The 24,054-nt window shown below is 37.3% G+C and overlaps 1 protein-coding gene across 6 annotated transcripts in view; it reads left to right on the top strand.

Moving 5' to 3' along the window:
* SPIRE1 (spire type actin nucleation factor 1) overlaps window positions 1–24,054 on the top strand; it is a 203,493-nt gene that overhangs the window by 90,097 nt on the left and 89,342 nt on the right. For all 6 annotated transcript variants that reach the window (XM_040479443.1, XM_040479444.1, XM_040479445.1 and 3 more), the window contains exon 4: window positions 12,967–13,092. In XM_040479443.1, coding sequence (XP_040335377.1) covers window positions 12,967–13,092 — 126 coding nt within the window. The remainder of the gene's footprint in view (window positions 1–12,966; window positions 13,093–24,054) is intronic.

Raw genomic sequence — 24,054 nt, 5'->3', positions numbered from 1 at the left:
AGCACAGCTACCACCAGGTTGTGGTCTCTAAATATCACTCCCCATTAAAAGAATTCCAGGATTCCTTAGAGAAATGGCTAATTCGAGATCTGGGAAGGAAACGTATAAAATAGCCTGGAGCATCTTGTTATACCAGAACACAAACAGACTATCCAAGATTACTGAATTATATAAAAAGGACTGGAAAGCCAAATCAAAGAAGTTCTGATTGGTCAAAGATGGAAAAATTTGATCATCGATAAGAACAATAGCTGTGATGAATTAAAAATCACATCAAATATTCTGAATTCCATGAACACATAAGTGAAAATAAAACCCTCATCGGTCACCTTTAGAGGCTGTTAGGGAATCAACTTATTTCAAAAATTGGCAAATAAGCAAATTCATCCTGCCTTTTCCCCGTGAAGAGGTTACCTTAGGTAACCAATTAGTTCTGTATAAGTTTCTTTTTATAAAAGTCCCAGCTAATATGTGAAAACAGAATAATAGGGATTGCAAAATGGTAATAATCTAATAAAGAAGAATAATGATAATAGCGGTAATCATTGTGGCATCACAAGAGACCAGCAGACTTAGTTCACAGCACCACTTGGGAGGTACTCTTGCCAAGCAAGCAAACAAAAAACCCATCAATCTTCAATCTAATCAAGCCTCTAGATCTAACTACCAATTTGTAGGAAACAGGGGATATAGAAACATTTTAAAACCACCATAAAGATGCAATCATCAAAATCCAGATTATGGGAAACTCTATAGGACAAATCATGTAATTTCTTTGATAAATACATAGAAGATAAATGGAGAGGGAGAGAGGAAAAACTTACATTAAATCAAACTTGATACATAGCACCCAGTTGCAATATGTGGACCTTATATGGGTTCTAATGAAAATGAATAAATTGTAAAAATGTGTGTGACTATTTGAGATAATCAAGAAAATTTTACCTTATGCTATATTTGATATTTGAAATTACTCATATTTTAAATATGATAATAGTATTGTGTTTATTTTTTTAAAGAACTCTTATCTTTAGAGATATATGCTGAAATATTTATGTATGAAACTCAGATATATGGGATTTGCTATAAAATAATTCTAGAGGGTGGAGCTGAGCAGGTAAGGAAGTAGATAAAATAGGATTGACCATGAATTGATCATTGTTAACGTTGGATGATGAGTACATGCTGATTCATATACTATTCACCTAGTTTTATTTTGACATTTTTTCTTATAAAAAATTAAAATATGTAAAAATATCCAGAATAATCCTTTGTGATAGCATACTACTGTTAGAAATTTTTCAAAGAGGTAAGTGTTTTTCAATTAGATATGATTGACATATAACATGTTAGTTTTAGGTGTACAACTTAATGATTTGATATATGCATATATTGTGAAATGATTATCATAATAAGTCTAGTTAACATCCATCACCACACATAGTTACACATTTTTTCCCCCTGTGATGAGAACTTTTAAAATTTACTCTCTCAGCAACTTGCAAATATACAATGCAGAATTATTAACTATGGTCACCATGCTGTACATTACATCCTCAGGACTTATTTTATAACTGTAAGTTTGTGCCTTTTGACTTCCTTCACCCATTTTGCCCACCCCCCTCCCTCTACCTTTGCCAACTACCCATCTCTTCTCTGTACAAAGAGGTTATTCTTTTTAAGTTTTTATTTAAATTCTATTTAGTTAACATATAGTGTAATATTAGTTTCAAGTGTACAATATAGTGAATGATTCAACACTTCCATACATCACCTGGTACTCATTACAACAGGTGCACTCCTTAATCCCCATCACCTATTTTCCATCCCCCACCCACCTCCCCTCTGGTAACCATGTTTGTTCTCTATAGTTAAGAGTCTGTTCAAAGAGATAATTTTTAAAAGGTGAAAACGTTACATGGATACATTGAAGATATGTTTTGTTTTTGTTTTGAGAGAGAGAGAACGAGCAAGGGAGGGAGCAGAGGGAGAAAGAATTTTTTTAATGCATTTTTTTCAGTTTTTATTTATTTATTTTTTGAGAGAGAGAGGAAGAGCAGGGGTGGGCAGAGAGAGAGAGAGGGAGAGAGAGAGAGAACCTCAAGCAGGCTCCACACCGTCAACACAGAGCCTGATGTGCGGCTCAAACTCACAAACTATGAAATCATGACCGGAACTAAAATCGAGAGTTGGATGCTTAACCAACTGAAACAGCTAGGCACCCTGAGAGAGAGAGACAGAGAGAGAACATTTTAAGCAGGCTCCATGCTCAGTGTGGAGCCTGACGTGGGGCTCAATCCCTGATCCTGGAATCATGACCTGAGCTGAAATCAAGAGTCAGACTCTCACCAACTGAACTATCCAGACACCCCTTGAAGATGTGTTTTGTAGCATTATTTATTTATACTATTCTATAATGAAATAAAGGGCTCATAAAGAAATGATGTATCAACTATATGGAATATTAGATAATCTCTAAAATTATAATTCTGTGAGTTGTTTAGCAATATGGAAAATTTCTGTATTAATAAATGGAAAAGAGACCACAAAGTTCTGCATATACTGGTATATGGGTAAAGAATGAAGGAAAATGTGGTAATTTGAAATAGTGTATTAGTGGTGGTGTGATTCAGAGTGAACCATTTAGCATCAGAAATTCTGTTCCTCTTATTTTTTACCATTTATATAATAAAAGATTGTAAAATTCTAGTATATTAAGTATATTATTGGCCTTGAATAGTCTTACAGGTTATGCTTTCAGTGTTAATTTATAATTTAAAACAAAATGCAGCATGTTTCTGCAAATATAAAGTTTGTACATAATAACCCCTGCTTATAAAAAGTTAGCAGGTTTTTGGTAATGTCAGATTTTGCAAACTATTTTGAAAACTCCTCAGGGGAGAAAAGAATGGTACTGTAGAATGTGATTTAAAAAAATTTTTTTTTCAACGTTTATTTATTTTTGGGACAGAGAGAGACAGAGCATGAACGGGGGAGGGGCAGAGAGAGAGGGAGACACAGATTCGGAAACAGGCTCCAGGCTCTGAGCCATCAGCCCAGAGCCTGACGCGGGGCTCGAACTCACGGACCGCGAGATCGTGATCTGGCTGAAGTCGGACGCTTAACCGACTGCGCCACCCAGGCGCCCCTGTAGAATGTGATTTAAAATAGAAACAAGCTTTTTGTATTTAATTTTATTATGCCAGACTAGATTAACCCGGTGCAGAATTTGTCTTCATTTTCAAAATGCACATGTATTATAAATAGCCGATACAGGATAAATGTATTATTTTCATCTATGTATGAATGTGGCCTTGATTTAATGGAACATATGCAAGGGAGGGCAAGGTGTTTGTTTGAGCTTGTCATTACTGAATTAGGATTTCTGTGAATATAGGTTAGTTGAGTGAATAAGATTCATAAGTCAAACTAGAGAGACTCCAAAGAAATTGCAGTTCTCTGTATTTCAGAACGTTGTGTTGTCTAAGTTTTGAAATTTGCTGGGAACATACTAATTTGTTGTTACTGATTTAAGCAAAAATTTAGTAATTTATACTAACTATATGATTCTAAATTTAGAGAAGATAGTCTTTGTACTTTTTGTTTTGTTATTAATTTCTAATGATAAATACGTGATTATACTCACTAGGCAAAACATTTTAGTTATATTAAGATAATATTCTACTTAGGTTTTGCAAATAAAATTCTGAACTCTGTGAACTGAACATTTTTAAAAACATTTGAATTTCAATAATCAAGAATAAATTGTGAGAAAATATTGGAGTCCGATGTTATCAACAGAGGACTATTATATGATAAATTCTAAAGCTCTCAGAAGATACCATTTTGGTTATGCCATTTTCTTTTCTGGGATAATAGAATTTACACACATCGCAATTATGTGTTTCTAAAACAAAGGGTGACTTGGATTGCTAAATGCTTTGGAATTTGGAGTTTAAGCAAAAACTATTCTCAATGTGCCAAGGTTTTAAGAAAAACTTGATGGTATGTATAGTATTTTGACACCAATTAGGGTAAAAAAACATCAGTAGATAATATATAAAATTTCTGAGTTACTGGCATACATCTTTGATGTGATATCAAATAAATTTTTTTCTTGTAGTTGGTGCATTGCTTCAAAAATACAGATATTAACTTATTTGACAAAAAAATGAAAATGTTTCAAAATGTTAGACAGTATTTATAAGGGGGCACCTGGGTGGCTCAGTAGGTTAACTGTCCGACTTTGGCTCAGGTCATGATATTACGGTTCGTGGGTTTGAGCCCTGCCTCGGGCTCTGTGCTGACAGCTCAGAGCCTGGAGCCTGCTTCAGATTCTGTGTCTCCCTCTGCCTCTCCCCTGCTCACACACTGTCTGTCTCTCTCTCAAAAATAAATAAACCTTAAAAATATTTTTTAAAAAAAAAGTATTTTTAGGTTGTTTTTTTTTTTTTTTTTTTTTTTAATCACATCTACCTAGTCAAGGTTTTCAGGTCTTTTCAAGTTTTGTTGAAAATATGTAACAGGGTCCTATATGTTTAATTAAAACTTCAGAAAATTTATTTGGAGTCTAGCAATTGTATTAATGATTCTATATAGGGAATCCAGATAATGGAGTTCTCAGATTGACTTTGAATTTTAATTTTATTTTAAATCACATATTTTAAATCATTCTTGAAACTCAGGGTTCCAAGAGTCAGGGTTGAAACCTTGACTAGAAAACTAGAAAAGAGCCAGCTGGAAATTTTGAACCAAAAAATAAAATAACTGAAATAAAACTTGAGTGAATGGGTTTAATAGACTAGACAGTGCTGAAGAGAGAAAGAATGAAATGAAATATTGTCAGTAGAAAATACTCAGAATTGGGATGCTGGGGTGGCTTAGTGGGTTAACAGTGGGACTTCGGCTCAGGTCACGATATCACAGTTCATGAGTTCAAGCCCCACTTCAGGCTCTGTGCTGACAGCTCAGACCTGGGGCCTGCTTCAGATTCTGTGTCTCCTCCTCTCTCTGTCCCACCTCCACTTGTGCTCTGTCTCTCAAAAATGAATAAACATTAGAAAATACTCAGAATGAAGCACAAAGACACAAAAAGAATAAAAATATAGAAGAGAGGGTCAGTTACAAAGGCAGTACAATCTAATTAAAGTCCTAAAAGGAGAGCAAGTAAAAGGGAGGATGGAAGAAATATTTGAATACTAAAAATTAATACATACTAAGGTAACAACATAATTAATACATAATAATTAATAAAAATTAGGAATTTTCCAAAACCATGGAAAACACTATGCCACAGATTCAAGACACTCCACAAATCAAGAGAAAAAAAAAAATGAAAATAACATTGTTTCCTTATAGTTAAACTGCTAAAACTTACAAACAAAATCTTAGAGGGAAAATGAGACTGCACTTTTACTTACTTCTCAATAAAAAGAGTGGAAACCAGAAGACGATTTGAATGATTTTTTAAAGCTCTAGAATAGAACCTAAATACCTTTCAAGAATAAAGGTAAAATAGATCTCTTTCTGACAAACACACACCAGGAGTGGCCTAGAGTAGGAGTTGGGGAGTCATCAGCCTTTAGGTGGCATTTAAAGCTGTTCTTAAAAATTTATTCATAGAACAAAGGCAGGTAGGTTAAGTAAGACATAACATAGTCCAGTCCTCTCTTTTTAGAAATAAACTGAAACCCAGCAATGTCAAATAAACTGTCCAAAGTCGTATAATATCATGTTCATAGAACCTACTCTTTTTCTCATTATGTTCCTCCATCCCCATATTGTCTCTTTTTTTGTAACTGTAAAAGATGGTTTTGTTGCATACCTGCTGTGTACCATGTTGTATGCTAAAACACTTTAAAAACATGATTTTCTTGGGGCTCCTGGGTGGCTCAGTCGGTTAAGAGTCTGACTCTTGGTTTCTGCTCAGGTTGTGATCTCGCAGTTTCGCAGGTTCAAGCCCCGTGTCAGGCTCTGTGCCAACAGTGTGGAGCCTGCTTGGGATTCTCTCTCCTTCTCTCTCTCTCTCTCTCTCTCTCTCTCTTTCTGACCCTCCCCAACTCGCACTGTCTCTGTCAAAATAAATAAACTTTAAAAAATACGATTTTCTATAATACAAAAGTAATCCACATTCATTTAGAGTGCGTAAGAGCTTGGCTTTTGGAGGTTGACTACATGGGTTCGATTCCACTTCTCTTGCCTACCTGTGTGATTTGAGTAAATTGCTTAGTTGTTCTAAATCTCAGTTTCCATATCCATAAATTGGCTTCTTGCGAGGATTAAATGAAATGCATTTAGGAACAAAGAACCAAATAAAAATCAAGCAGTTCATGGGCAGTGAAATAACCACTTGTATTATTTCTCCTCTGTGGGATTATTTCTCCTCTGTGTCAGTGGTGACTTTGTGGAATTTTGTTGGTTTTTGTTAAGTTTTTAACACATATTTTTTAAAGTTTATTTGTTTTGAGAGAGAGGGAAAGCGTGTGTGGGGGAAGGGCAGAGAGCAAGAGAGAGAGAGAGAATCCCAAGCAGGCGCTGTGCTGTCAGTGTTGAGTTCTACATGGGGCTTGATCCCACAAGCTGTGAGATCAAGACCTGAGTCGAAATCGAGTCCAGACACTTAACTGACTGAGCCACCCAGGTGGCCTTAATACATATTTTAAATTGTGGTAAAATACACATAACATACAATTTATCTTTTAAATTATTTATTTTATTATAGGTTTTTAAAATTTTATTTATTTATTTTGAGAGAGAGGAAGGGAGGAGCAGAGAGAGAGAGAAAGAATCTCAAGCAGGCTCTGTGCTGTCAGCACAGAGCCTGGCGTGGGGCTCAAACGCAGAAACCATGAGATCATGACCTGAGCTGAAATTAAAAGTCGGATGCTTAACTGACTGAGCCACCCAGGCGCCCCTAAATTATTTTATTTTATTTTTTTTTTAATTTTTTTTTCCAACATTTATTTATTTTGGGGACAGAGAGAGATAGAGCATGAACGGGGGAGGGGCAGAGAGAGAGGGAGACACAGAATCGGAAACAGGCTCCAGGCTCTGAGCCATCAGCCCAGAACCTGACGCGGGGCTCGAACTCACGGACCGCGAGATCGTGACCTGGCTGAAGTCGGTCGCTTAACCGACTGCGCCACCCAGGCGCCCCGCCCCTAAATTATTTTAAAGTGTACGGTTTAATGGCATTAAGTGTGTTCACAATATTGTCCAGCCATCACCATTATCTAGTTCTAGAGATTTTTTATCACCTCACATGGAAAACCCTACTCATCACTTCTTATCCCTCGTCTTTCAGCCCCTGGCAACCACTAATCAGCTTTCTGACTTTGTGGATTTGTGTATTCTGGGAATTACATATAAATGGAATCATACAATATGTGACCTTTTGTTGTCTGGCTTCTTTCACTTAGCATAATGTTTTTAAGGTTCATCCATGTTGTAGTGTGTATCAGTACTTTATTCCTTTTTATGAATGAATAAGATTCCACTATTTATACTACCTTTGTTTTTCCATGTATCAGTTCAGAACATTTGAATTTTTTCCACCTTTGGCTACTATGAAGAGTTGCTGGTATAAACATTGGTATCCAAGTTTTCGTTTGAAAATTTGCTTTTTATTCTTTTTGATTTATAGTTGACTCTTGAACCAGTGCAGAGGTTAGAGACATCAACACCCTGCACAACTGAAAATTCACATATAATTTTTGATTCCCCAAAAATTTAACTAAGCAAACCAACTGTTGACCAGAAGCCTTACAGATAACATGAATAGTCAATTAACACATATTTTGTATGTTAAATGTATTATATACTGTATTCTTAACAATAAAGTAAGGTAGAGAATGTTACTAAGAAAATCATGAGAAATTACATTTTATACTAAATGTATTTATATTTTAAAAATCTGCATGTAAATGCACCTGAACAGTTCAAACCCATGTTGTTCAAGGTCAACTGTATACTGAGGGGTTGGATTGCTGATCACATGGTAACTTTTTGATGAACCACCAAACTGTTTTTCACTGTGGCTGTACCTTTTACATTTCTACCAGCAATACATAAGGGTTCCAATTTCATCACATTCTCATCAACAATTATCTTCCATTTTTGGTTTGTTTGCTTTTATAGCTGTCCTACTGGGTCTGAGTAGTATCTCATTGTGGTTTTGATTTACATTTCCCTAATAACTAATGATGTTGAGCATCCTTTTCTGTGCTTTTTGGTCAGTTGTATATTTTCTTTGGAAAAATGTCTGTTCAAGTCAGTTTTTACATTGGGTTGTCTTTTTCATTGTGTTTAAGAATTCTTTATATATTCTGCAGAGCAGGCCCTTATCAGATACGTGATTTGCAAATATTTTCTTCTGTGCTGTGGGTCTCTTGAAAGTGTTCTTTGATGTACAAAATCTTTTAACTGTGATAAAGTCTAATTTATCCATATTGTTGTTGCTTATGCCTTTGGTGTCATATCTAAAAAATCATTACCAAATCTATGAACGTGAAGGTTTATCCCTTACTGTGTTGTCTTCTAAGAGTTTTATATTTTGGGGCTGCCTGGGTGGCTCAGTCGGTTAAGCATCTGACTTCAGCTCAGGTCGTGATCTCACAGTTCATGATTTCGAGCCCTGCATTGGGCTCTGTGCTGACAGCTCAGGGCCTGGAGCCTGCTTCAGATTCTGTGTCTCCCTCTCTCTCTGCCCCTCCCTAGCTTGCACTCTGTCTGTCTCTGTCTCTCTCTCTCAAAAATAAATAAACATTAAGAGTTTTACATTTATTTACTTTTGAGAGACAGAAAGAGATAGAGCACAAGTGGGGGAGGGGCAGAGAGAGAAGGAGACACAGAGTCCTAAGCAGGCTCCAGGCTCTGAGCTGTCAGCACAGAGCTCGACACGGGGCTCAAACCCACAAACCACGAGATCGTGACCTGAGCTGAAGTCGGACGGTCAACCGACTGAGCCACCCAGGCGCCCCAAAACATTAAGAGTTTTATATTTTGGGGTGTTAAATTTAAGTGTCTGATCCACTTTGAGTTAATTTTTATAAATGGTATAAGATAGGGGTACAACTTCGTTTTTTTATTTTTTAATTTTTTTTGTTGTTTTGTTTTTGTGTTTTTGCATGTGACTATCCAGTTTTCTCAGCATCATTTGTTGAAGAGACTGTTCTTTCCTAATTTAATGGTCTGGGCACTTTTGTCAAAAATTAATCAACCAAAGATATATGGGTTTATTTCTGGACTCCTAGTTGTATTCCACTAATCTATAGGTCTTTCCCTATATACCACACTGATTTGATTACAGTAATTTTGTAGTTTTGAAATAAGAAGTATGAGCCTTTCAATTTTGTTGTTTTGAAGATTGTCTTTGCTATTTGGGGCCCCTTGCAATTCCATATGAATTTTAGGATCAGCTTTTCTGTTTCTTCAAAAAAAGCCATGAGGATTTAGTTAGGGATTGCATTCAGTCTCTAGATCACTTTGTGTAATTATTGCCATATTAACAATATTGTCTTCAAACCCATGAAATGTAGGATGTCTTTCCATATATTTGAGTCTTTCAGCAATATTTTTAGTTTTCAGTGTGTAAGTCTTGTACCTCCTTAGTTAAATTTATTCCTTAGCATTTGTTAATACTTTTATAAATGGAATTGCTTTCTTAACTTCATTTTCTTTTTTTTAACATTTAGATGAGTAGTTTGTGCATTTTTCTATTTTTAATATAATTTGTTGTCAGGTCAGGTAACATGTGTTGTATACAGTGTGCTCTTGGTTTCGGGAGTAGATTCCTGTGATTATCGCTTACATACAACACCCAGTGCTCATCCCAAGTGCCCTCCTCAATGCCCATCACCCATTTTCCTCTCTCCCCCACATTCCCTCCCCCATCAACTCTCAACTACCCTATGACTCAGCAACAACACTACTAGGAATTTATCCAAAAGATACAGGAGTGCTGATTCATAGGGGCACTTGTACCCCAATGTTTATAACAGTGCTTTCAATAATAGCCAAATCATGGAAAGAGCCCAAATGTCCATCAATTGATAAATGATAAAAAAGATGTGCTTTATATATACAATGGAATACTACTTAGCAATGAGAAAGAATGAAATCCTGCCATTTGCAACAATGTGGATGGAACTAGAGGTATTATGCTAAGTGAAATAAGTCAGTCAGAGAAAGATATCATGTTTTCACCCATAGGTGGATCTTGAGAAACTTAACAGAAGACCATGGGAGAAAGGAAGTGGAAAAATAGTTTCAAACAGAGAGGGAGGCAAACCATTTTTTGTTTGTTCATTGATATAGACATATACCTTTGTATGTGTGTGTTGATCATGTATCCCACAACTTTGCTGAAATTGCTTATTAGCTCCAATAGTTATTTGTGAATTCCTTTGGATCATATATATATATATATATATATGATTATATGTCATATATCATATATATATGATTATGTCATATGCATTAAAAACATTTTTAGACCTAGTTATTACTTTTATACTGGTGTTTTTTCAAGTTGCTGGTCACAGCCTATTAGTGGAGCATGAAATCGATTTAGTGTGTAAGTTTTGTTTTGTGAAATTTTCGTGTATAAAACATAGATGTATGCATGTATTTGAGTCCTTGTATAAAATATATTTCTTACTGGGAATTATAGTCGAAAATATTATGCCGTATTTCACACCATGTAATTAGAATGTAAAATTATGGGATTGGTTAGATGAACATGAAACTCTTAGCAGTTGCTTTTCATTACCTTGGATATAAAATTGTATATTGGAAGCGGTCTTCTGTGTATAAAAGTAAGTATGCAGAAAAATACTCTGTTCATTGGTAGCTCTGTGAAAAACAAGCTTGTGAGTTTTTTTAAAGTTTTAATTTAAATTCCCGTTAGTTAGGGGCGCCTGGGTGGCTCAGTCGGTTAAGCGGCCGACTCCGGCTCAGGTCATGATCTCGCGGTCCGTGAGTTCGAGCCCCGCGTCGGGCTCTGTGCTGACAGCTCAGAGCCTGGAGCCTGTCTCAGATTCTGTGTCTCCCTCTCTCTGACCCTCCCCCATTCATGCTCTGTCTCTGTCTCAAAAAGAAATAAACGTCAAAAAAAAAAAAATTAAATTCCCGTTAGTTAATGTGCAATGCAACGTGAGTTTTGGGTGTACAGCATAGTGATTGAACAGTTCCATATATCACCTGCTGCTCATTAGAGGTACACTCCTTAATCCCCATCACGTATTTCATCCATCCTTCCCCCTACCTTCCCTCTGGTAACCATCAGTTTGTTCTGTAGTTAAGAGTCTGTTCCATGGTTTACCTCCCCCCGCCTTTGCTCATCTGTTTGTTTTTAAATTCCACATATGAGTGAAATCTTATGGTATTTGTCTTTGACTGACTTATTTCATTTAGCATAATACTCTCTAGAACCATCCATGTTGTTACAAATGGCAAGATTTCATTCTTTTTTATGACTAATATTCCATTGTATAGCTTGTGAGATTTTTGTTTTTTGTGCTTTCTGATAAATCAATTCTTAACCTCCTTTTGGGTACTGTGGGGAAAATTTCTTACTGAAACCCAAGGTATTTTTCTTGAGAAGAATATACTTTATTAAAGATAGTAATCTAATAAATGACATGTGATACTTACTACAAATGAAAATAACAGAAGGCACATTATGATGGATAGTATAATCTACAAAGCCATCTTTTATTCTCCAATGGATAGAAATTATTAAAATACAATAAAATGTGGGGGCGCCTGGGTGGCGCAGTCGGTTAAGCATCCGACTTCAGCCAGGTCACGATCTCGCGGTCCGTGGGTTCGAGCCCCGCGTCGGGCTCTGGGCTCATGGCTCAGAGCCTGGAGCCTGTTTCCGATTCTGTGTCTCCCTCTCTCTCTGCCCCTCCCCCGTTCATGCTCTGTCTCTCTCTGTCCCAAAAATAAATAAACGTTGAAAAAAAATTAAAAAAAAATACAATAAAATGTATATTTTCAGTAATTGTATTAATGTCAAATTTACTGAATATAGTAAAGAATTAAGGGAGAACCTACATCTTTTTGAAGAAAATGAAGTCCCTTAAAACATAACTATAGTACATGGTTACAAAATTATTACTTTACAAAAAAGCAAAATTATTCCCATGCACTAGACCCTTGATAGGATATCTTTCCAATCTAATATATTAAATGGCGTTTGAGTTTTCTAAATTGTTGTGCATCTTTTACCCACTGGCAGTTTTGGGGGGATTATGGACTATGTATGGTAAAAGACATCTAGACTGGAGATACGACCAGCAGACTTATTCTGCCCTCTGCTCTCTTTGCTGCACTCTCCATTTACTGATGGAGCGTCTTCCCTGTGGTCCACATGTCATCCCAACAGTCTTTTTATTGCATTACACAATTCAGCATGTATTGGGATGAGCCTGGGCTTCAGAAACCCATAAAACTATGTTTAATTCTTCTCCGTCATGTCAACTTCTGACTGTGGACAAGTCACTTGAGTCCTCTTAGCTTTAGTTTCCTTTGCTGTAAAATGGAGATAATTCCGGGCTACACTGAAGAGTAAATGATATTATGCTGTGTATATGACATGTCAAATATAGTGCCTGGCATGGTAAAAAATAAATGAAAGCTATTAAAATACCTGCATTATGATTAGCACTCAGTAAATGGTAGTTCCCTTTCTACTTCCAACCAAAACCTTTATATATGTTCTATCATTTTCAAATAGAAGCTAACTAATTTTACTGAGCTCATCTGTACTATTGGCCGTTTGTTAGTGGACCACTTTTTCCATATAATTTTACTGATGATTTGGTGATGCATTAGGCTTTGGATGATGGGGATTGCCTTACTGTCTGATATAAAAATAGGAATATACTGGGTATGTCTGTCTTTTAGGTACCAAAAACCCAAAATAATAAATGAGCCCTATTGTTTTATTTTCTTCTTCTGTAGTTATGTGCTGCTCATCTGCCAACTGAATCAGAGGCACCAAATCATTATCAGGCAGTATGTCGTGCACTGTTTGCAGAAACAATGGAGCTGCATACATTTCTGACTAAAATTAAGAGTGCAAAGGAGGTGAGTACTACTGCTTTCATATTTATTGGTATTGTGGAAAATTAACTTGACTTTTCAACGCTGTCTGTCATATTATTTAAAATATTTCTTACCATCCTTATGATGGTAATATGATGTTTATTCCTAGGTATTTTATTATTTTTGGTGCAATTGTAAGTGGGGTTATTTTCTTAATTTCTCTTTCTGATGCTTATTAGTGTATACAAGTGCATTGATTTTATATTCCGTGACCTTACTCAATTCATTTTCAGTTCTGGTAGTTTTGGGGTGTAATCTTTAGGGTTTTCTAGAAATAGTATCATGCTATGTGCAAATAGTGAGTTTTACTTCTTCCTTGCTCATTTGGATGCCTTTTATTTCTTTTTCTTGTCAGATTGCTGTGGCTAGGACTTACAGTACTATGTTGAATAAAAGTGGTGAAAGTGGACATCCTTATGTTGTTCCTGCTCTTAGGGGAAAGCTATTAGTTTTTCAGTATTGAGTATGATATTATCTATGGGTTTTTCATGTATGGCCTTTATTATGTTGAGGTGTATTCCCTCTGAATGTACTTTGTTGAGGATTTTTATCATGAAAGGATGTTGTGTTGGTCAGATGCTTTTTATGCATCTATTAAAATGATCATATGTTTTTTTATCGTTTTTCTTATTGATGTGATTTATTATGTTGATTGATTTGTGAATATTGAACTACTTTTTTGCATCCCAGGAATAAATCCCACTTCATCGTGGTGAATGACTTTTTAAATGTAGTGTTGGATTCAGTTTGCTAGTATTTGTTAAGGAGTTTTGCATCTATGTTCATCAGAGATACTGGCCTGTGGTTCTTTTTTTTTGTGTGCTGTCTTTATCTGGTTTTGGTATCAGGGTAATGCTGACCTCATAGAATGAATCTGGAAGTTTTCTTTTATTTTTTGGAATAGTTTGAGAAGAATAGGTATTAATTCTTCTTTACATGTTTGGTAGAATTTACTTATGAAGCTCTCTGGTCCTGGATTTTTGTTTGTTGGGAGTTTTTTGATAACTTATTCAATTTCATTAGTGATAATTCATCTGTTCACAGATGTCTTCCTAATTCAGTTTTGGAAGGTTGTATATTTCTAGGAATTTATCCATTTCTTCTAGGTTGTCCAATTTGTTGGCATATAATTTTTGATAATATTCTTTTATCCTTTGTATTTCTATGGTGTCAAGTTGTCATTTCTTCTCTTTCATATCTGATTTTGTTTAAAATTAAATCTGTTCTAGGGGCACCTGGGTGGCTCAGTTGGTTGAACGTCCAACTTCAGCTCAGGTCATGATCTCACAGTTCGTGGGTTCGAGCCCCACATCAGACTCTGTGCTGACAGCTCACAGCCTAGAGCCTGCCTTGGGTTCTCTGTCTCCCTCTCTCTCTACCCGCCCCACCCCCCCCACTCATGCTCTGTCTCTGTCTCAAAAAAATGAATAAACCTTAAAAAAAATTTTTTTAAATAAAATTAAATCTGTTCTTTCTTTTTAAAAGAATCTGTTTTTTTAAATGCAAGTGTATGAATCCATTTTATTAAGCAAAGATTTTTTTAAATTATTTTTTTTAAGTTTATTTATTTTGAGAAAGAGAGGGAGAGCACAAGTGGGAGAGGGTCAGAGAGAAGTAGAGACAGACCCCAAGCAGGCTCTGCAACATCAGTGCAGAGCCCAATGCGGGACTCGAACTCACAAACTGTGAGACCATGACCTGAGCCAAGATCAAGAGTTAGATGCTTAACCAACTGCTCCACCCAGGTGTCCCTAAGCAAAGATTTTCATAAAGCTTCCTTACAAATGAGAAATGTTCAATCAATTTCCCATATGACTTGCTTTTCACTATCTTTCTGCCACTCTTTTTCCATTTTAAAAGATGCGGTACCTGTTTCAGGAAGGGATAAGGACTCAGGAAGTAGGCTACACATTTGATAATTGAACTATTTTATAGTGGATTTGGATAAATATCTAATGGAGGTAGTTGGAATTAATATTCATATAATCGATGATCTCATTTTAGCTATTTTCTTACATTATTATTCATCACTGTGACTTAAAATGTTATGTGTAGAGTCCAAATGAACCATTTTAATTTATTTACGAGCTGAATCACCATAGTGTACATCACACAGATGGTTGTGAAGATTCATGAGCTCTATATAAAGCAGTGCAGCATCTAGCACACAGTAAGAGCTCAGTACATGATAGGTGGTGGGTATCATTTCTTTTATGACTAAAGTACAGAGTTTATGTGAAGCACTAGTTTAAAACTTATGATGACACACAGTTTGGGGAGGGATACAAATGGCATATGTAAGAGTGGAAGGAAAATTTTAACCTATACTAGACTTATAAGACTAATTAGTTCTGGTAATAAGTGACAGATATGTCATCCTTAATAAACCACCTTAAATAAATCCATTGTTTATGTCTGAATAAGAGCTCTAAGCATTCCTCTTCTGTCCTAGCCAGGATACTGCTTACAGTCTGTCTTTTTGTTACAGGCCAGTGAAAACCTGTTTATTTTTTTTAGGATTTTATAGAGTTAGACCAAGAAGAAAGTCTTCAGTGGGGTGGAAAAGGTGGAAAAATAACTATGTGTTATTTGAAGAATAATTAAAAATGCATCATGGGCTAGCTTTTCCTCCTGGATAGAACCAGAGGATGTAAGATCCGTTTAAAAGTTTCAGAGTAAACATCCGAAAGTACATTCTCAATTAAGGTTTATTACGTAGTAGAAAAGATTACTTTTTAAGCTTGTAATTATCTTCCCCAGTTTGTTAAGTTTGAGATTACCTTCTCCAGAGAACAAGTATTACTTTTAGTGTGTAAGTATAGTCCTGTGGGGTTAGCGTAAATTAAATGTACTGTTGAAGTTCTTCCAACCCACACATTCTCAGGAACCGTTTCTGAGCTTAAAGAAATGTATTAATAAGTTTTTCTTATTCTTACATTATTTTTTCTACTCCATTACAATGTGAGCTTAAAAAAAAAAAAAGATATTTTTTACTCTTCATTAGAACTTTGCTTTGTCAAACACACTCCAGGAAATTTAAACATTATCAAAATTTATTTAAATAAAAATCTCACAAGCAGAGTAAAATACAAGTGGTTAGTCACTGTGTGGCAGTGCCCACAGAGACCAGCCAGACCAAGGCCGGGGACCCTGGAGTTCCAGCCCCACCTCACCACGTCACCGTCTGGCACCACCCCAGATATAGGTCTTTGTAAATATCAGTTCTGGCCTGTTTTCTCATCTCTTACTCTGTTTCCCCTCTTTGTTGATCTCTCTTGCCCCTTTCCATTTTTCTCTGGAAACTGCTCCATTTTTAGAGAGAACTCCTCAGAGCCCTCAGGCTCTTCTCAGGCTTGCTCATCTGAGGGTAGTCCTTTCTGCTACTTCCCCCTTTCTGAAAGCTGTTCTTTCCTGCATAACTTTGTATATCTGTGCCTTGTGAGTTAGTAATACTCCGTCTCTGCTCTGCTGTTTCCAAACAACTGCTGTTCTTAACTTGCACAGAAAGCTCATGCCATCTACTTCTGTTCTTCTTTTCTTTTTAAGTTTATTTATTTATTTTGAAGGAGAAAGAGAGAATGTGTGAGCAGGAGAGGAACAGAGAGAGAGAGAGAAGGAGAATCCTAAGCAGGCTCCGCGCTGACTGTATGGAGCCCATTGCAGGGCTCAAACTCACGCTCCCCAAGATCATGACCTGAGCCGAAGTTAAGAGTCCAGTGCTCAACTGACTGAGCCACCCAGATACCCCAGGTTCTGTTATTCTTAAACCCATTGTCACTGTCATCTGCCACCATCTTGTGTGCGTTCTTTGATAAAAAGAAACTCTAGCTCTGTGTCCTTGACTTCCCCTCTACTTCACTACTCTGCTTACCTGAACACACTTCTGGCCTCAGAACCACCTATAATCATTCCACCTTAGAAATCATGGACTCTTATCCCCCACTTCCTAACTGTAACTTCTGCTTTTCGAGCTCTTTCCCTCATTGCCACCTGAGCTCATCTTCCAATCTCTCGACTCCCCCATTTTTCTTCCAGTTTATTAGCCCTTCCTGGATGTATGTCCTTTCCTGCGTGAACAGGAGTTCAGGTCACATGTCCAAACCGGGTTGTTGCACTAACCTCCCACCAGTCCCCTTGTCACTGTGAATCCTCTTCGTCAAGTTCATCTTTCACATTGTCTGTGAATGATTTTTGTAGATCACAGATCTGACCTGAGGAGTCCAGTCCACAGGTATGTGATCTTTCAGGCCTGACCCTAGGCTGGTTTTCCCTGGCAAATCCCAATAGGGAAGGTGCCCTCCCACACATGACTTGGTGCATAGCCAGGGTTCTGCACACTGGTTTTCTGGAGGGAGTGGCAAGAACAGTGAGCATCCCCACTGGGTCAGCCACGTTCATTCACACATCTGCATCCCTAGCCCAGGCACCTTCACCAGGGCCTTGGCTGACATGCTTTCCTCCACTCTGGCTCATAACTTTCCATTTCTGCCCTTCCTTCTTTACCTCCCACCAGCCCCTGGTCCATAAAATGGCTGGAGCCTTTTGTCCAGTACTCCTCAGCAGTGAGGGGATTTTTCCCCACTTGCCTGAACGTCACCTAACTTTTGCCCAGTGTCATTCTGTGGGGGGAAATACGGAACAAGAGGAGCAAAACATCCTTTTTGGCCTCTTGTTTGCACTGTTGCATCCAGTGAATTAAGGCTTGATTGGTACTTTCAGTTCAGTTCATTCTACCTGACCTTAAGACCCCTGGTAGCTGAAAAGAACCATGTTGCTTCCCTGATTAATATGGTTCCCCATCAACTATAGAGTAAAATTAAAACTTTTCTATTGCACACAGGGCCCTTCATGGTGTTTCCCCTCCTTATGTTTTTATTGTCCTTTTTAACAGTATCCAATCAAAATTACTTATAGTTTCTGAATATGTCATGCTATTGTAGGTCTGTGTCCTTTGCACATTCTGTTCTTTCTGCCTGGAATTCTCTTCTCCCATTGTCTGCCTGGTGAACTCCTATTTATCCATCTAAACCCTGCTTCCATATTGCCTTCTTTGTGAAATATTCATGACCTCCCTCCAGCCCAACAGAGTTTTATGCCCTCCACTATCTCTGTATCTTATTCATCTTTCAGTCATGCACTTCTCATACTCTATAGTAGTTATTTGCTTACGTCTTTGTGGTTTTTTTCTCCACAGCTGGACCAGATCCTTCTTGAGATAAATGACTGTGTTTCAAATCATCTTTATGCTAATGACTCTTAATGTAGTATATGCACATAGGAAACAGTCCAGAAATACTTGTTGAAGTGAAACAATTTATACATTATATCTGTGTCTCCTAGAACTGCAGAGGTTTTCAACTTGTTGAAAGAAGTCAGTTTTGAAAGCATTTGTGATGATTAGAAACCTTTTGGCCAAAGTATTTCTAGTAAAAGGAGAACTTTTATGGGAATATAGATGAGGTCTTAGAGTGCTCTTGCTGTTCTTTAAATTTATACATAAAATTCCATTTAATAATGAATCTTGATAGGACAAGCTATAGAATATGTGGAAATCCTGAACTTAAGAACATTCTGTACCATTTAATTACAGATTTTATGTTACATAAATTGCTTGTCAACACTGAGGTTTTATAAGTAAAGTCTTAACATGGTCCAAGTGGATTTGTTTTTCCTCTGCAATGTGTGCTGCTTTCTTGAAATTATGAATATTTTCATATATGTTCATGTATGTATGATAGTCATTTTAACCTTTTCTCAAGAGTACTAAATTCACACTAGTAATAAAATAGTCTGCTAATTTGAATATTTTTTCTAAAGATCTTAAAGTACTTTATACAGACAGGCATACCTCATTGTGTTTCAGAGATACTGTGTTTTTTTGTTTTTTGTTGTTGTTGTTTTTCTTTTAACAAATTAAATGTTTGTGGCAACCCAGTGTAGAGCAAGTCTATCCGTGATATTTTTCCAACAGTATTTGCTCACTTCATGTCTCTATGTCACATTTTGGTAATTATTGCAATATTTCAGACTTTTTCATTCCTGTCATGTTTGTTAATGGTAATCTATGATCAATGGTCTTTAATGCTATTATTGTAATCGCGGGTACCACAAACTGTGCCCATATAAGGCAGCAAACTTAATTGATAAATGTCTGTTCTGACTACTCCACTGACTGCCTGTTTCCCCATCTCTCTCCCTCTCCTTGGGCATCCCTATTCCCTGAGACACAAAAATGTTGAAATTAGGCCAATTAATAACTGTACAGGGGCCTTTAAGTAAGCCATACAGATAAAGACAGATACCATATGTGTTCACTCCTATGTGGATCCTGAGAAACTTAACAGGAACCCATGGGGGAGGGGAAGAAAAAAAAAAGAGAGAGAGGTTAGAGTGGGAGAGAGCCAAAGCATAAGAGACTCTTAAAAACTGAGAACAAACTGAGGGCTGATGGGGGGTGGGAGGGAGGGGAGAGTGGGTGATGGGTATTGAGGAGGGCACCTGTTGGGATGAGCACTGGGTGTTGTATGGAAACCAATTTGACAATAAATTTCATATATTTAAAAAAAAAAATTGTTCAAGTGAAGGGAAGAGTTGCACGTCTCTCACTTTAAATCAAAAGCTAGAAATCATTAAACTCAGTGAGGAAAGTATGTCGAAAGCCAAGATGGGCTAAAAGCTGGGCCTTTTGTGCCAAACAGTTAGCCATGCTGTGAATGCAAAGGGAAAGTTCTTAAAGGAAATCAAAAGTACTGCTCCAGTGAATACATGAACAATAAGAAAGCAAAACAGCCTTATTGCTGATATGGATAAAGTTTGAGTGGTCTCGATAGAACGGTCATAACGTTCCCTTAGGCCAAAGCCTTATCCGGAGACCCTAAATCTTTCCAGTTCTTTGAAGCTGAGAGAGGTGAGGAAGATGCAGAAGAAAAGTTTGAAACAAGCAGAGGTTAGTTCATGAAGATTAAGGAAAGAAGCTGTCTTCATAACGTAAAAGTACAAGTTGAAGCAAGTGTTGATATAATAGCTGTAGCAGGTTATCCAGAAGGTCTAACTAAGGTAATTCTCATCTATTAGAAGAAGATGCCAGATAGCTAGAGAGGAGAAGTCAGTGCCTGGCTTCAGAGCTTCAAAGGACAGCTGACTCTTTTGTTTGTGGCTATGCAGCTGGTGACTTTAAATTGAAGCCGGTGTTGGGGCGCCTGGGTGGCGCAGTCGGTTAAGCGTCCGACTTCAGCCAGGTCACGATCTCGCGGTCCGCGAGTTCGAGCCCCGCGTCGGGCTCTGGGCTGATGGCTCAGAGCCTGGAGCCTGTTTCCGATTCTGTGTCTCCCTCTCTCTCTCTGCCCCTCCCCCGTTCATGCTCTGTCTCTCTCTGTCCCAAAAATAAATAAATGTTGAAAAAAAAAATTTTTTTTAAATAAAAATAAAAAAAAATAAATTGAAGCCGGTGCTCATTGACCATTCTGAAAATGCTAGGGCTCTTAAGAATTATGCTGACTCTACTTTGATGTGTTCTATAAATGGCATAACAAAGCCTGGATGACATAACGTCTGTTTACAACATGGTTGGTGAAATATTTTAAGTCCATTGTTGAGACCTAGAAAAAAAGAAAGAGATTCTTTTCAAAATATTACTGTTGACTGACAATGCACCTGGCCACCCAAGAGCTCTGATGATATCCAGTGAGATTAGTGTTGTTTTCGTGCTTGCTAACACAACATCTATTCTGCAGCTCATGGATCAACGAGCAATTTCAGCTTACAAGTTTTGTTATTTGAGAAATACATTTCGTAAGGCTATAGTTGCAATAGATAGTGATGCCTCTGATGGATCTGGACATCAGTTGAAAACCTTCTGGGGGTGCCTGGGTGGCTCAGTCATTTTGAGCATCCGACTTTGGCTCAGGTCATGATCTGATAGTATATGGGTTTGAGCCCTGTGTCAGGCTCTGTTCTGACAGCTAAGAGCCTGGAGCCTGCTTTGGATTCTGTGTCTCCCTCTCTCTCTGCATCTCCCCCACTCATGCTCTGTCTCTCTCACTCTGAAAAATAAACATGTAAAAAAATTAAAAGAAAACATTCTGGAAAGTATTCACCATTCTAGATGACATTAAAAACATTTGTGATTTATGGGAAGAGGTAAAAATATTGACATTAACAGGAAATGGGATGAAGTGGATTCCAACCCTCATGGATGGATGACTTTAAGGTGTTCAGGACTTCAGTGGAGGAAGTAACTACAGATGTTACTCTGTAACAAGAGAGAACTAGAATTGGAAGTGGAGCCTGAAAATGTGACTGGATTGCTATAATCCCACAATAAAACTTTAATGGGGGAGGAGGTGCTTCTTATGGATGAGCAAAGGAAGTGGTTTTTGAAAAACTGTTTTATTTCCATATAGTTGGCACACAGTGGTCCATTAGTTTCAGGTGTACAACATAGCGATTCAACATTTCTATACATTATGCTGTGCTTACCACAAATGTAGTTACTACCTGTCAGCATACAACACTATTAAAATATCAGAAAGTAGTTTTTTTGGAGATGGAATCTACTCCTGGTGAAGATGCTGTGAATATTGTTGAAATGACAAAAAGAATTTAGACTTTGACATAACTTAGTTGATAAAGCAGTGGCTGGGTTTGAGACGACTGACTCCAATTTGGGAGGAAGTTCTGTGGGTAAAATACTATCAAACAGCATCACATACTGCAGAGAAATTCTGAAAGGAAGAGTCAGTTGATGCAGCAAACTTCATTGTTGTTTTATATTAGAGACACTGCCACAGCCACCCCAACCTTCAGCAGCCACCACCCTGATCAGTCAGCAGCCATCAACATTGAGGGCAGGATCCTCCACCAGCAAAAAGATTACAACTTGCTGAAACTTCAGATGATGGTTAGCATTTTTTTAGCAATAAAAATATTTTTTTATTTTTTTAAATGTTTGTTTATTTTTGAAAGAGAGAGAGCATGAGTGGGGGGTGGGGCAGAGAGAGAGGGAGACACAGAATCCAAAGGCAGGCTTCAGGCTCTGTCAGCACACAGCCCGACGCGGGGCTCAGACTCCTGGACCGTGAGATCATGACCTGAGCTGAAGTTGGACTCTTCACCGATGGAACCACCTAGGCACACCAGCAATAAAATATTTTTAAATTATATACATTGTTTTTATAGACCTACTACTATTGCACATTTAATAGACTGAAATATAGTGTAAACATAGCTTTTATATATACTATGAAAACAAAAATATTCACGTGACTCACATTATTGTGGTATTTGCTTTATTGTGGTGGCTTGGAACCAAACCCGCAATATCTATGAGGTATGCTTATACATTTAAGAATCAGACAGTATTTCAGGGGTGCCTGGGTGGCTCACTTGGTTAAGTGTTTGACTTCAGCTCAGGTCAGGATCTCCCAGTTCATGGGTTTGAGCCCCACATCAGGCTCTGTGCTGACAGCTCAAAGCCTGGAACCTGCTTTGGATTCTGTGTCTCCCTCTCTCTCTGCCCCTCCCTGACCCGCTTCTGTCTCTCTCTCTCAAAAATGAATAAACATTAAAAAATATCAGGATGTATAAAGAATCAGATAATATTTCTTCTGTACCTGTGAGTTAGTATGTATCAAGTGGAATTTTCAAAGTGATGACCTCTGATTTAATAAGTTGATTATCTGATCATCAGTGATGTTTCACATTACATTTTATCTGTGTGTGTGGGCACGCATGTGTGTGTAAAATTAGGGTAAATTCGTAGTATCAAAACATTGGGAAAAAAATATTTGAGCTTAGTTGCTGATAATGTTCCTGATTTCACAGACCAAAAATACTTCATGTTAAATTTCTTATATGCTCAACTGACAATGTATTAAAATATAAGTAAAACCCCTAACCTGTTCCCAAGTGTTAACTAGTTGTTCTATGACATAATTATGCTTATTAGACCTGGCTTACTTTAGAAAGCTCAGAGCTTTGTAGTTCATCATCTATATGGAATACAAACTCACTTTTATTCTAATCTTTTTATGATGTGATGATTTCCTTCTTAATGAATGAGATCCATTAAGGTTATTCTCTGAATGATAGAGAAGTTTTGGATAGACCTGCTGTTACTGTGTCTCAAAAGCAATTTGATATTCTTGAAAGTAGGCACATATTACTGTGTCTCATAAGCAATTTGATATCCTTGTATGTAATTATAGATGAAGGGACAGGCTAAACAATCCATTTAGTGCATCAGGTTGTATGAAAGAAGAGACAGCCCAGGTCCTATTGCCAGTAACCCACCACCACCCAAACTCTACCAGCAAGTGTGGCCAGTGAGCATGTGTGCTGGAGAGTAGAGAATTTAGCTTGGCAGTTTCAAATGTAAATTTTTTGTTGTAGAAAAGGAAGTTATATTAATGGTAGGGTCCTTTACTCCATTGCTGTCTAGGTAGTGTTTGATCATCAGTCCCTGTGTTGTTATTGTTAAATGAAATTATTTATCGGTTCCTCAAACTGTGATCCCTACTGCTTTCCTGTATTATTCCTACAGCTATAAAATGCCCTCTGTCGCTTACTCCATTTAATCCTAATGAACAGTCCTGTGACTCTTACTTTGCAAATTGGCAAACTAAGGCTTACAGAGATTGGGGGCTAACACAGAAGCTGTCAGCACTTCTGACACCAGCGTTTACATCTTCATCCTCATCTTCATCCCCGTAAAGATGCTCAAAGGTTTCCTCTAAGAATAGTCACATACGATAGACTATATTGGAACAAAGTTGAAGAGAGTTCCTAAAATGGAGATGTATGATTTGATATAGGCTTCTGAGCAGGATTGGAAAGAAATTTATGGGAGCCAGAGAGAATAAAATTTGGAGCTGGGGAGAAGAGGGTAAATGAGAGAACAGTGTGTGTGTGTGTGTGTGTGTGTGTGTGTGTGTGTGTGTGTGTGTG

This window comes from Herpailurus yagouaroundi, unplaced genomic scaffold (genome assembly GCF_014898765.1).
Source record: "Herpailurus yagouaroundi ecotype Mexico unplaced genomic scaffold, PumYag 142, whole genome shotgun sequence".
NCBI classification, from domain to species: domain Eukaryota; kingdom Metazoa; phylum Chordata; class Mammalia; order Carnivora; family Felidae; genus Herpailurus; species Herpailurus yagouaroundi.
The sequence above is the reverse complement of the archived record's forward strand: the minus strand, read 5'-3'. Positions and strand labels throughout refer to the sequence as shown.